Source organism: Malaclemys terrapin, chromosome 10 (genome assembly GCF_027887155.1).
Source record: "Malaclemys terrapin pileata isolate rMalTer1 chromosome 10, rMalTer1.hap1, whole genome shotgun sequence".
In the NCBI taxonomy this organism is placed as follows: Eukaryota; Metazoa; Chordata; order Testudines; family Emydidae; genus Malaclemys; species Malaclemys terrapin.
In genome coordinates this window covers 38,986,359-38,998,349 of record NC_071514.1, presented here as the reverse complement: position 1 = coordinate 38,998,349, position 11,991 = coordinate 38,986,359, and the positions used below count along the sequence as shown (strand labels likewise).

The 11,991-nt window shown below is 46.9% G+C and overlaps 1 protein-coding gene across 3 annotated transcripts; it reads right to left on the bottom strand.

Moving 5' to 3' along the window:
- Positions 1–175: 175 nt before the first annotated feature.
- Positions 176–11,991, bottom strand: FAM219B (family with sequence similarity 219 member B). 3 transcript variants are annotated; one of them, XM_054041340.1, is made up of 6 exons: positions 11,906–11,991; positions 8,811–8,913; positions 6,824–6,914; positions 5,486–5,563; positions 4,779–4,827; positions 176–3,862 (listed from the first exon to the last, which is right to left on the bottom strand). In XM_054041340.1, the coding sequence occupies exons 1-6, from the start codon at positions 11,978–11,980 to the stop codon at positions 3,704–3,706; spliced, it is 555 nt and encodes a 184-aa protein (XP_053897315.1). In that variant the 5' UTR covers positions 11,981–11,991; the 3' UTR covers positions 176–3,703. The 3 variants fall into 3 exon arrangements, with proteins under 3 accessions (XP_053897315.1, XP_053897316.1, XP_053897317.1); XM_054041341.1 differs by having other exon boundaries at positions 176–3,859; XM_054041342.1 differs by having other exon boundaries at positions 8,811–8,910.

Here is an 11,991-nt window from a genome sequence, read left to right as displayed (position 1 = left end):
ATGGGTATTAAGAAGATAACCAGAATGTGCCTGTGAGCCCTGGGGGGAGGAGGAGGGTATTCTGTCACCCAGGATCAAAGCTCTGAGCAGTCCCCCACCCACTCCTTGCTTGTAGTACTTCATGCCAGTCATAAATAGCTTCCAAGAGACCTAAGCCTGGCTGAATTCTGCCCAGTTATCTATTAAGTCAATCAGGAACTCTCAGTTGCACCAAGCACTGAATGCGATTGCTCCCACCTACAGTAAAACACACTGCTTGTGTAACACAAGATCAAGTTTATTATAAACAAACTTCCCTTGACCAGAAATATAAAACTTTGTCATAGTTCTCTGTAGCAATACTTAAAACGTCAGATTTCTTTAGAAGCTGGTTGTCCTCTGCATATCACAGCAAGACTGATTTAAGGCGGCTTTTTAACTTCATGTCAGATAGAGCCCCCCTTGTCTTCTGTCCTTGCCCCAAACACATAATGATCTGCTCACTACTTAACCTAGAGGTTCTGGACTAAAGACTACTTCATAGCCACAACTCTCTTGTATTGTCTTGGTAGTTGAACAAGCACCATTAAAGAACGTTAGACTAGAACAGAGATTAACTTTGAGCTAAAACAGCTCCCTGGAATTGACTGGGAGAGTATTTTCCACAGCAAAAGGATCTGTAATTCAGGCCCTGAGATTTAGCAGGAAAGGGCACAGCATCATATTCCAACTCCCTGTTTTAACAAGTGAAAGGCAAGTAGGAAGTTAAGCACAGAACCAAGCACCCAAACCTTTCAGGCCACTACTAATGTGAGTGCACCTGTGCTGATGGGGAAGTAAACCCTCCATAACCTCCTCACTGCTGCCAATCAAACATGGACTTGGTTGCAACATATAGCCCTAAGTAAGGCAGCACACTTGGTGTGGTCCACAGCTTTAGAGGTGCCATGAAATCCAAGCTCATTTATTCAACTGCTGGGATCAGGAAAGTGCCACTGAAAGCAGCCAGAGTCAGCCAACTTCTAGGCCCAGCCCGTACAGGTACTTACAGAACAACCCTCTCCTCAAGGAGAAGATGTAAACAGAATGGGCTCAAGTGCACTGGTCTGGGACCATCCAGCTGAGAAAAGGTCACAAGGGGAGGGAACTCAAGCCACTTCATATATAAATTTAATCCGCTTCAGCCAGCAGAGACAGGAGCCTCAACAGTTGGTGACATGTGCCATCCAAGATTTTAGCATCAAGACATTCTGTCCTTGAGGCCTCTATTACATCCAGGAATCATTCTGGCACCCCTCTAGGCTGCAGCATTAGTGTCAGACTATGCTCAGTCCCCAAGATCTACAGAATGACCAAAAGGCAACAGTAACGTGGAAACTGCTCCCTCCTCTGGCCATGACACCACATTCTGGACAAGAATGCTCAATCACAGCACACAGCTGAATACTAATGAAGACACAGTATAAAGGACAGGGCTAGGACAGCGGTGGTAGAGAGACTACACTCCAGAGCTCAAAGCTTCACTGCCAGTCAATGAACATCTGACTAGCAGAAAAAAATAAATAACATTTAAATATAAACCAAACAGCCCTTCAAGTGCTTCCATAGCATCATAATCTCTACATAAAACAATCCACTACAAAAAATTACTGTTCGTGTGCACAGTAAGCCAATGGCAGGGAAATCACAGTATTGGTTGCTACTCCTGTTCTGAAGGGCAAAGAATTAATAATGGAATTGAAACTAACTAATGCTGAGCATCATGGAAGGAGGCTCAGAATCCTCAAGCCACTTTGATGCAGGTTGGTTTTTTAAAAGAATTAAATTTCCTTAATTTTTAGGATGAAGACCAAATCCATCTTTATGAATTTTGCCCTTTTAGAGGAAGTCAGTTCATTGTATCATAATGCTCTAGGAGATCACATCAGCACAATGGATACATTTCAGGACTGTTTCAACAGCCCACCATATTTGGGATTGGCTCACCAAAAAAAAAAAAAAAAAAAAAAAGCATGAAGGAAAGCAATCCTGACGGTATGCCGCGATGCAGAGATTCATAGTTGACAGGATGAGTAAGAACAGCACAAGACTCTGTTCTGATTTTGTATTTTTGTAACTAAAAGGTTATCAGCCAAATTCACACTAAAACTTCTCACTCCTAAATTCAGACCTTGCATGGCAGAGTAAAACTATTATGACCTAGTCAGAAGCCCCTAAAACTCACTAATAAACAGAAATTGACATGTCCTACAAGAGATGTTAGCAGTGTTTCTATATAATACAGCGTGCTACTGGTCCAGTCAGACAACTATAAACCAGCCACCTGATTAATCACATCAGATGCATGGAATGTAGAGCGCTCTCAGTAGGCAACATGGAATCTTTAGCAGACAGCCTCTCAACTAAAGCAGCTCAAGATCCTGCCCACACCTGCCATGACCCTCATCTCAACCACACCCAGTCACCTCACGGTGCCTGCCTCAGTACTCAAAAGGAGCAGCAGGCTTTGGTTTTGATCATTACGTATAGATTTAGTTCAAAGCAAACCCAGAGCAATTATAGAGGCCATTACATCCATTAATCTAACTAGACACTTATTAGGCAGCCCTCCTCCTCCACTAACCTCTGCTGTTTCTCAAAGGAATTCCATCTCAGCTGGCCTACCTCAACCTCTCTGTCCCAGCGGGGGCCCCGCTGACTTCAAGCCAGGACTAGTGAATACACCAAAGAAAATAAATAAATAAATGCAGACAGTTTGTTAGGTCACCTCTACAGAAGTGGGGATTAAAGGCCAGGGCCTGAAGTTGCTTACGAGATACACTCAGAAACTGTAGTGCTGTGGCAGTAATGTTACCATCCAGGATCGCACAGCAGCTCTAATCACCTTGAAAGCCCCTGGACAAAGATTTTTTGTTGTTGTGTTTTGTTTTGTTTTTTAAATAAAGGACAGTCAATGCTTTAGTTATATCATAAAAACAACCAGTTAATGAGATGAACCCCAAAGAACGAAAGCAAATCATTTGAAATCCCACAGGATTAACAAACCGTGTGAGCAAACTGGATCAGAGTATTCAAGAGCCTTTCAAGTAGCTTGTTTCAACATGGGGGAAATAAAAGTTCCTTCCTTTTCTGCTTACCTGCTAGATCCTGAGTTCAGAGTCTATAAGGACATGGCAACCACCCAAGGCAGCACCAGATCCCGAACCCCAGCCCTGGCAGATGAGGAAAAGGAATGACTGTTTGCAGACACTCAAGTGCCTTCATTTGCATTTCTCCAGCTTGTTAGGTTACTGACTTGAGACCTTTGCTGTTCCCCTTTACAAACAGCTTTGGAGTTCTCCTTTAAGAGTGAGAGTACCCACATGTTCTCTCTTCTCCCTCTTCCCCCAGCCAGCATGAAGCATCTTTCCACACTCCAACACTGCATGAGGTGACCAGTCGCATCCAGGCAACCTGAATAGCTACACATAATATCTATATATTATATCACTGTATGTAACAAAAAGTAGCTTTGGGATAATCAACTGTTGCTGCTCAACTTGAGCAGGTGCCAATAACTGCAGCAGTGGCAGTGTCCCGTTCTTCAGTCACTGAGCCCATTTCAGTTTCTGCCAATGTTCAGTGCTGAATGTAGTTGCCTCTATCAGGCATGCTAATGTCCTAAGAAACAAGGTAGAAAGTGCTGGCCCTTGACTTGTAGTGTGCAGCCCCGGTTGAGCAGTGCCTACTGGATTGTGCAGGAGAGAGACTCCCCAAAGCAACAGGGACAAGGTGATGAGGCAACAGGTTTTGGGGGAATGAGATCTAGGTCCTCATCGTCCGGGATCTCATCTAGGTGGTACCCATCCTGCAGAAGCTGACGGCTCAGATCTTGGTTCACCTGCTGAGTGGGCGACAGAAGAGATAAGAACTCCTGAAGCATGTCAGTCAGTTGGGAACACTGAAGCCCTCCACTGCTCCAGCTCCAACGAAAAGATGTTCCCTGTACTATGTGATGTCTATCATACCCTCTCATGGTTGGGGTTGTAGTTTGCAAGTTAATTTCATTTGCATTCTTATTACACGCACACCCCCTCAGGAGCCAAGCAATCAAGGTGGGCTGGTTAGAGGGGTGAGAGGAGGAGAGGGTTGATTTAAACTGAAAGGAACTTTTAAAACTAGGATCAAGTCTTAGCAAAAAAATACTGATTTAAACTCAAAGAGTTCCAAGTTTCCTGTGTTGCTCCTGATCCCCAGCTCCCAGCCAGCAGCTTCTCACAGAGGAAGCAACACCAGCTGAGCAGAGAAAGTGCACAATGGAGGAAAGAGCTTTAACTCTTGGACTGTAGACACTGATGAACACTACACAGATCAGTGTTAGGGTTGCCGCTCAAAGTCCTTTACAAAGCTAAGCTTGGGACAAACTGCTTCAGGGTCTGGAAAGAGACAGGGTTTACATACCTGAATAGGAAATGGATAGGAATTTTTAGCCGTATCAAAACTGTGGTTGATTTGTTTTGCGGTTGGGGATGGAGAATTAAGTATCCCCTTGCAGTTTTTGGCACCAGAACAGCATTATGCTATGGCAGGAGAATCGAAAATTTGAAACTGACCAGTCTAGTTAACTGTCCAAGCTCAGCAAAGTCCACAAACAGCTTTAGAGGAGTAAAGTAAATTACATTCCACATACTGAACTCTTTGCCATCAAGTACATGGCAACTGGACAAAGGGGATCGTTAGGGGTGGGGCAGAATGAGACTGGATCCATGTGAATCATACGGGGGCGTGAGAAATAATAAAACAAAACACTCTGGACTTGCCTCTGCAGAGGAGTAACCGGAGGAACATCTTGACTCCAGCTCCCCATCACTAAGAGAAGAATGCAACAGTCAGGTAAGCAAGAGAATGTGTGAAGCGCATCAACTGCTGCATCAGCTCTCAGTCAGTGGGGTGTATACGACCTCCTCCCCTTCCCAGCAAGCAGATAAGGGGATCTTTGAAGTGAAGGAGTGAAGAATGGCTCTTTACCTTTGCACTGCTAATGAGTGTTTCAGCAGGGACCTCAATATCAGCACTGTCCTGCTGAAACACTCATTAGCAGTGCAAATGTAAAGAGGGTCCTGCATCACCCTCTCCAACAGGTGCCCACATGAGCCTGGATTACAGGTCAGCAATGCATCAGTCTCACAAAGATGGGAATAGAATTTGCAACTCAGGTTGTTAACATGTCCAGCTCCCTCAGGGTTGTACTGCTGGGGGCAAGCAGACTGGTCACAAAGGTGGCAAGTCAGCCACTTCCCTTTACGTTACAGCCCCAGGTCAGCTCCCTTAATGTAAGTGGACTTCTCTCCCTTCAAAAAGGAATCTCCATATAAATAGAGGCTGGCATAGCTTAGTCAGTTAGTAACTTTGTGTCTTGAACAAAGTGTTGCTATGCAGGGGCTCAGATCCACCAAGTAGGCATCACTCAGTACCCGAGTACACCTACCTCAAAGCACCAAGCCACTGACACACACAAAGCTCTCACCTGTCTGAATCAAGGGACACCAGGTTCTCATCCGCTGTCTGGCTGAGAGCAGCATAGCCCTTGTTAAACTTCACTGACCTAGAGAGAGGTGCACAAATGAGCCTGCAACAGACATCTAGATGGGGAAGTGTGATCACAGATCTGACCGTCTGCCAGGCTAAGAACACAGGATAGGAGGCACGGCAGTGGACACTAGAGATGTCCTCTCACTTTACTGCCTAGGTCAGGGGTAGTCAATAGGTGGATCATGGGCCAAATCTGGATCACCCGATGCTTTTGATCAGACCCCGAAATCTTTTTATTTACTTATTATCATTATTATTATTTATTATTTTCTCTGGAGTCTGGACCTTGACCAAGAAATTTGAACCTGGACAAAAAATAATTGACTAACCCTGGCCTAAGTATTGCTAATCTCGACTCTCTCAGCCACTATAGGCCATAGCAGCTGGAAATTAACTCCACCTCCAACTCCAGGTGCTGCAATAAATTTAGCTGCTTAATTCCTCAAAGCCAGACTATCCCCCAGACTGAGAGGAGAAATACGTATCTTGTTGAAAGGATTTAATGTTTGTGAATGTGCTGGATTGACAGCTCTAGGGCAGCATTTCCCAACTGTTGGCAACTCCTCATTCAAAGTCAACAATTTTCATAGCCTGCTTTTTTACTCTTCCTTTTACAATACATGTGTCAATGCTAACAATTATAAGCCTATATAATTTGTGTGTTGTGTTTTAAGAGGCTAACAGGAAGGATAAAGGTGTGCAGGGAGTGGGAGAAGTGACATTTTCTTTGCTTAAGATTGTAATCAAGTTTTCAATACTGTGTGACCCCTCTGATTGATTTTTGTGATCCTATGGGGGTTGCAACCCACCAGTTGAGTTGTTCTAGAGAGTGATGTCCTCTGTTTAGCCACAGAACAGTTACACCATAGGCAGCAGCATCACAAGCTTCCTTAAGCTGCCCCTTGCCAATGAGCCTCATGCCTGACCAGGAGGGACCTCCTCTAGGAACATTAAGGCAGTTCAGGCAGTCATTTGCCTCTTAGCTGAGGCTGTCAACAAGGGGGTAGGGAGAGGAAGAGGGCAGCACACAATTAATGTGAACGGTGATCACTGGTTTGTGATGTGAACACACACTGGGAACTGACCGGAGACACTAAACTCATTTCACGTATAATGCTGACCTATCAGTCACTACACACCTGAGCTGAATTAGAAGGAGTGACCTAGAGGTCAAAGGCCCCATATCCTGCTCCTAATCCTCTGAGCTATCCGGTCTCTCAAATATGAATTTGAAAATACGGCTTGTCAACAGTGAAAAGAAATGGGCTCAAACCTCTTTGCTGCTGGCTTTGGTTGCTGTTGAACGGTTGCCCCCAGGATGCCTTTCCTCCGCAGCACCGCCTTCGCCATTTCTCGATGCTTCTCTGAAACCCAAACAAGGATACTTACAACCCTGAACCCAACTGACCCGTACTCCTGGGGCAAGTTGTCATAAGTCATCGCTAACAAGAGCGCAGCTGCTTTACAATGCCTTTCACATGCAGTATATGGTACAGAAACAATTCCAACATGTCAATTCTTATCACTGATTGAAAGAGGCAGTTGATTTTGTTATCCATGTAGTCAGACGCACATGGCGGTGTCTTCCATTTGTTTAATTTAAAAGCCCCCTTTCCCCTGCCAGTCACATATGCTTTGGTGCCGAACAATATTAAACACATGACTTGCTGACTAATGCCAACATTAGACGTATCAACTGCCATTAATCTACATGTTGCCCTCAAAAATACCCCCCACCTCTACAAAAGCCTGGGGAAACAGATTTGCCTTCAGAGCTTAATATAAAGCTTGAGAAAACATCAGACCGGGGTGGGTGAGTGGTGGTGAAGCAAGTTCCAAAGTCAAGAGCCCTCCACCAAGCATTCCCCCATCTCCAGTCCCCACATGTTCAAATCTAGGGACGTCAGCAAAAGCACCTCAGCTGACTTCTGTTGCCTGGGCAGTAGACAGGCTCAGCTAGCCAGGACCCAACCAGCGTAAGGTTTTGGCAATCAAAGACAATACCTTGAATTGCAGGCAAAAAAGCAAGCAAGGAGAAGAGTCTGGAGAATTAGCGCAATGAGCTCCCTGCAACTCAAGCTGCCGAGCAATCAGGCATTTACATTCTCCACCATCTATAACTCCTCGGTGCACATGGCAGTTACCTAGCTTGGAAGATACAAAGGACAACCGTAGCAAGATCCACATCAGAGAAATGGTGGCAGTCACTTAGCCAGATGAACACGAAAGGCACTTTTGGCCACAGATGTTTCTGAATTTTTAGATAGCAATTGGGTTCAAAGCCCCCAGATTTGAAAGCCTTACGGACAAATGGTGGATGAAACTATCAGTCATGGGGCCTAGGCAATCACCATAAGAGTTTCAAAATGCTTCCCCTATATTAAGGGCAGTCAGCTTTGATTTTAGTTTATGTGGAAGTCTTGAGCTATTCTGTCCCATTCAAATTATGACCCCTTCGTTAGTAATCCAATGGCAATATTCTATAGGCAGTCACGACAGAATTATGCAATACTACTTGCCTAGAGCAATCCAAGTTGATCATGATAAAAGATAGAAGTTTTTTTTTTTTTTTTTTTTAGTACAAATGGTTTAATTTGACCAAAACTTCCAGCACTAAACAGAAGATCTAGTTGACCAGTTATTCTAATTAAAGGGAAAGATCTAGGCTTTAACTTCTGATTTAAGGAGAACATTCCTCAGATGGAAAAAATTATTACCAAGCAGTGCAATGCATAACTTGAACTCCCTCAGTGCAAGGTTTACAATGCGAGGGACCCATCAGTCTCTGCAGTGGGCTACTCATGTGCTTCTCTTTTAAGCCATATTTTGAGCTGGCATTGGGATTGGGAAAGAACTCGACTGAAAGGCCTGGAGACAGAAGGCTTTATTCACAAAACAGGCATGGGACAGGCAGTGCTAGCTTCTGCCATGCAGTCCACCAATGGACTGTCACCCATCCCTAGCACAATCACCTCCAAGGGAGGCAGGCTCCATGACCCATTCAATCCCTGGCCTCTCCGCTGAAACTGTCAATAACCATAGCAACTGCAGTGATAGAAAACCACAAAATGTTTACTAAACCTGGATTAATTTTCAATTCAACTCATTTCACACAGATGGTACAATTTACAGTCACTACTGACCTGGGCTGAGCTGAACCATTAACCTGGAGGTGAAATGTTTCATTACCCTCCCCTGACCCTCAGATGGGAACTTGCTAGGGAGATAGGGACTCTGTGGCAGCCCAGTCCATTACTTACGCAGTTTGGCATGAATGGAGGAAGCTTTGGTCATGATGTATGGGCCCCTTTTTTCCACTGCATCACTCTCCCTGTTTATCCTCTTGTTCTCCATCTGGGCCTGCTGGAGAGAAAACAAGCAAGAGCAGAGCAGATCAGCCAGCATCACTAAGATACAAGGACAGACAGATGCTGTTCAAGGTGTCTGCAGTTACTTTCAGTATTTCTAGGGAACCCATCGCTGTAATAACATACTCTAGGACAACAGCAACCTCTCGCCACAGCAATTCAAGAGAGCTGAAAGGGGTAAACCTTACTCTCTTCCAGGCCCTGTGCCTTCTGTGAAACTGGAAAGATGGCAGAAGTGTGGGAACAGAGAGAAAGATGGTCCATCAATAAATGAGATTTTTGGGAGGGGACTGGAGATGTTAAATAAAGACAACTCATATGGCTGTGATAATAAGCTTCCTTGTAAATCTGTCTTCAACAAAAAATATGGAAAAAGGGATTTCACAATTGCACTGTAGCCAACCCAACCATTCAAAAATCATGAGATTTTTAAAATCTCATGATTTTTAAAGCCGGTTTGGGGTTTTTTAGTCTTTTCAAGCTTATCCCCACCCGGATAAGAAAGCTAAGTTTGTAGATCATTTAAAAAGCAAAAGTGAGATCTCATGTAATCATACGACTCCAAGACCAGGGCCTTAAGGAAAAATGCCAAATATTGAGAGATTTGTGACAAAAATCGTAAGAGTTCGCAATAAAAAGAAAACTTTGCAAAAAATAACTTAATAAAAAGCAAGTAGAGAAACACTTGGAAAATGTGACACTTATAAATCAGCCAATCCAGATGATACATATCCTAGCATATTAAAGGACCCAGTAGGGCCGTTCTTATGAACTGACTAATGCAGGGGTTCTCAACCTTTTTCTCTTTGAGGAACCCCTCGACATGCTATAAAAACTCCAGGGCCCAGTGCGGGCAGAGGGGCCTTGGGCATAGGTATAGTTTGACTTCTATTTTGGGTGAGCAGGGGCCAGCGGGGCTCAAGCCACCTCCACATGGCAGGGTCCAGGGAGGCAGCACCACCTCCACCCCCTGACTCACCTCAGCAGGCCACCCAGCCTGTCTGGGTTGGGGGGAGGGAGGCACAGAACCCTAAAATTACAACTCAAAAGTGGGGGCTTAGCTCAAAAAGTTTGAAAACAGCTTAGGGTGCAGGGAGGGGTAGCTAGGGGCTGTATGCAGAAAAAGGGTAGCTCAAGGTGCAGAGAGGGGGTAGCTGGGGCTATGTGAACACAGAGGGTGGCTGTGGGTGCAGGGAGGCGGGTGGCTAGGGGCTGTGTGCGGGCATTGGAGGTAGCTCAGGGTACAGAGAGGGGGGTAGCTGGGGCTGTGTGCAGGCAGGAGGGTAGCTCAGGGTGCAGGGAGGGGGGTGGCTAGGGGCTGTGTGCAGGGAGTGGGTAGCTCAGGGGACAGGGAGAGGAGTACTAGGGGCTGCGTGTGGGCAGGGGATAGTTCAGGGAGTGTGTAGGTCAGGGTGTACAGAGAGGAGTATTAGGGGCTATATACTGAGAGGACTCCCTGGCAGTCCCTGTTCTTGGAAGGGTCTGCCAGCCACAGAGTCAGGTCTCCCCATCCAGTGAACCTGCTGCCTCTGTGGAAGCAAAGGGGGCTGGGAGCTGAGGAGCAGCTTGAACCCGGGAGACCAGCAGAAGAGGAGGGAACGCTGCCTGCTCCATGGCACCAGCCAGAGCAGCAGCTGCCCCGCACTGCCTGGCTCCAGCTTCCCACCTCTGACCTGACCAGACCAGGGGCAAGGAGAGGAGATGGTGGGGAGCTGCCTCCAGGACTGCCATGCTCTTGCGCTGCAGTTCTTTTTTGGGGGGAAATGCCCTCCATGTCCCGAACTCTGCCCATGGGCTCAGGGGTTTTGCACCACAGGAAACACCTCCCAGCTTTAGCCCCGCAGGGGGTGCTGGGAATCGGGGCTTCAACCCTACAGCTCCCAGCTTCAGCCCCTCAGGGGGCACCAGGAATCGGGGCTTCAGCCCTGCGCCTCCCAGCTTCAGCCCTGCAGGGGGCACCGTGAATCGGGGCATTAGCTCCATGCCTCCCAGCTTCATCCTGCAGGGGATGCCGGTAATCGGGGCTTCAGCCCATGGGGGATGCCAGTAATTGGGGCTTCAGCCCCACGCCTTCCAGGTTCGGACCCACAGGGGGCACCAGGAGTCGGGGCTTCAGCCTGGGGCCCCACAGTCCCTTGAAAGGGCTCACAGTTCCCAGGTTGAGGACCGCTGGACTAATGAATAAAAACATACAGTAACTATGAATTTTGGAATTTTAACACTAATTCTTGATGTAACTGTAGTTTTTGATGCTAGCTCTGCAAACACATGTGAATATCTTTATGCATGTGAACAGGTTGGGAGAAACTGATTTTTTAAAATAAATTTTGATGGATAATATTGATAGTTATTTTAAAGCATTCCCCCCCCCCACCAATTTTCCATCTGTTTAAATTTTCACTATTGTTGGAAATTATTGGGGGAGGTCACACAATTATTATTTAATGACAGTAGAGAATGAGATAAAAAAAATCAAAGCTTTATAACAAAAAACATACAACACAAATATTCTTAAGCCAAGCTCTTGTTCTCGAGCTGTGTTTTCTCTACTTTGCCTATGGGTAAGTTTCGTTATTGACTGAAGTATCTGTAAGTGAATTTGACGTTCACGGACAAAAGGCTAATCTCTCTAGGCCTACGCAGAGACAGAGCCCGCTGAGCTAATGGCACTAGTGCTAGCACAAATAAGCCACGTTCGATCGGGAGTAGCCGAATTCCCCGGAGCGGGCAGACACCCCGCACGCGGGGACTCGCCGGGATCAGACGCGCTGGCCGAGCCGGGCGGACCCCGCTCCCAAGGGGAGACGCGAACCCGTGACGCTCACGAGTGACCCGCGCGGCCTCGGCTCTGCTCGCAGCCGCGGCGCCTCGGGTCAGCGGGGGAGGAAAGCGGGGCCACGGGGAGGGGCCGCCCCGTGAGGGCGGTGGTAGCGGAGCCCCCCGGGCGGACAGTCCCCTCAGCCCCCACCAGGGCCGCGGCTCCTCACCGTCCCGGCGCTGGATCCGGGCTGGGTCCCGGGAGGCCGGCTCGCGCCACCGCCGCCGCCAGCCCCCGTCGCCATGGTGGTCGCTG

Bases quoted from the DNA above. Each gene is read 5' to 3' on its own strand.
- FAM219B (XM_054041340.1), bottom strand. From the start codon at position 11,980: ATGGCGACGGGGGCTGGCGGCGGCGGTGGCGCGAGCCGGCCTCCCGGG. The intron at 8,914-11,905 runs GTGAGGAGCCGC...TTTTCTCTCCAG, and splicing joins CCGGATCCAGCGCCGGGACG to CAGGCCCAGATGGAGAACAA. The intron at 4,828-5,485 runs GTGAGAGCTTTG...TTCTTCTCTTAG, and splicing joins GTGTCCCTTGATTCAGACAG to TGATGGGGAGCTGGAGTCAA.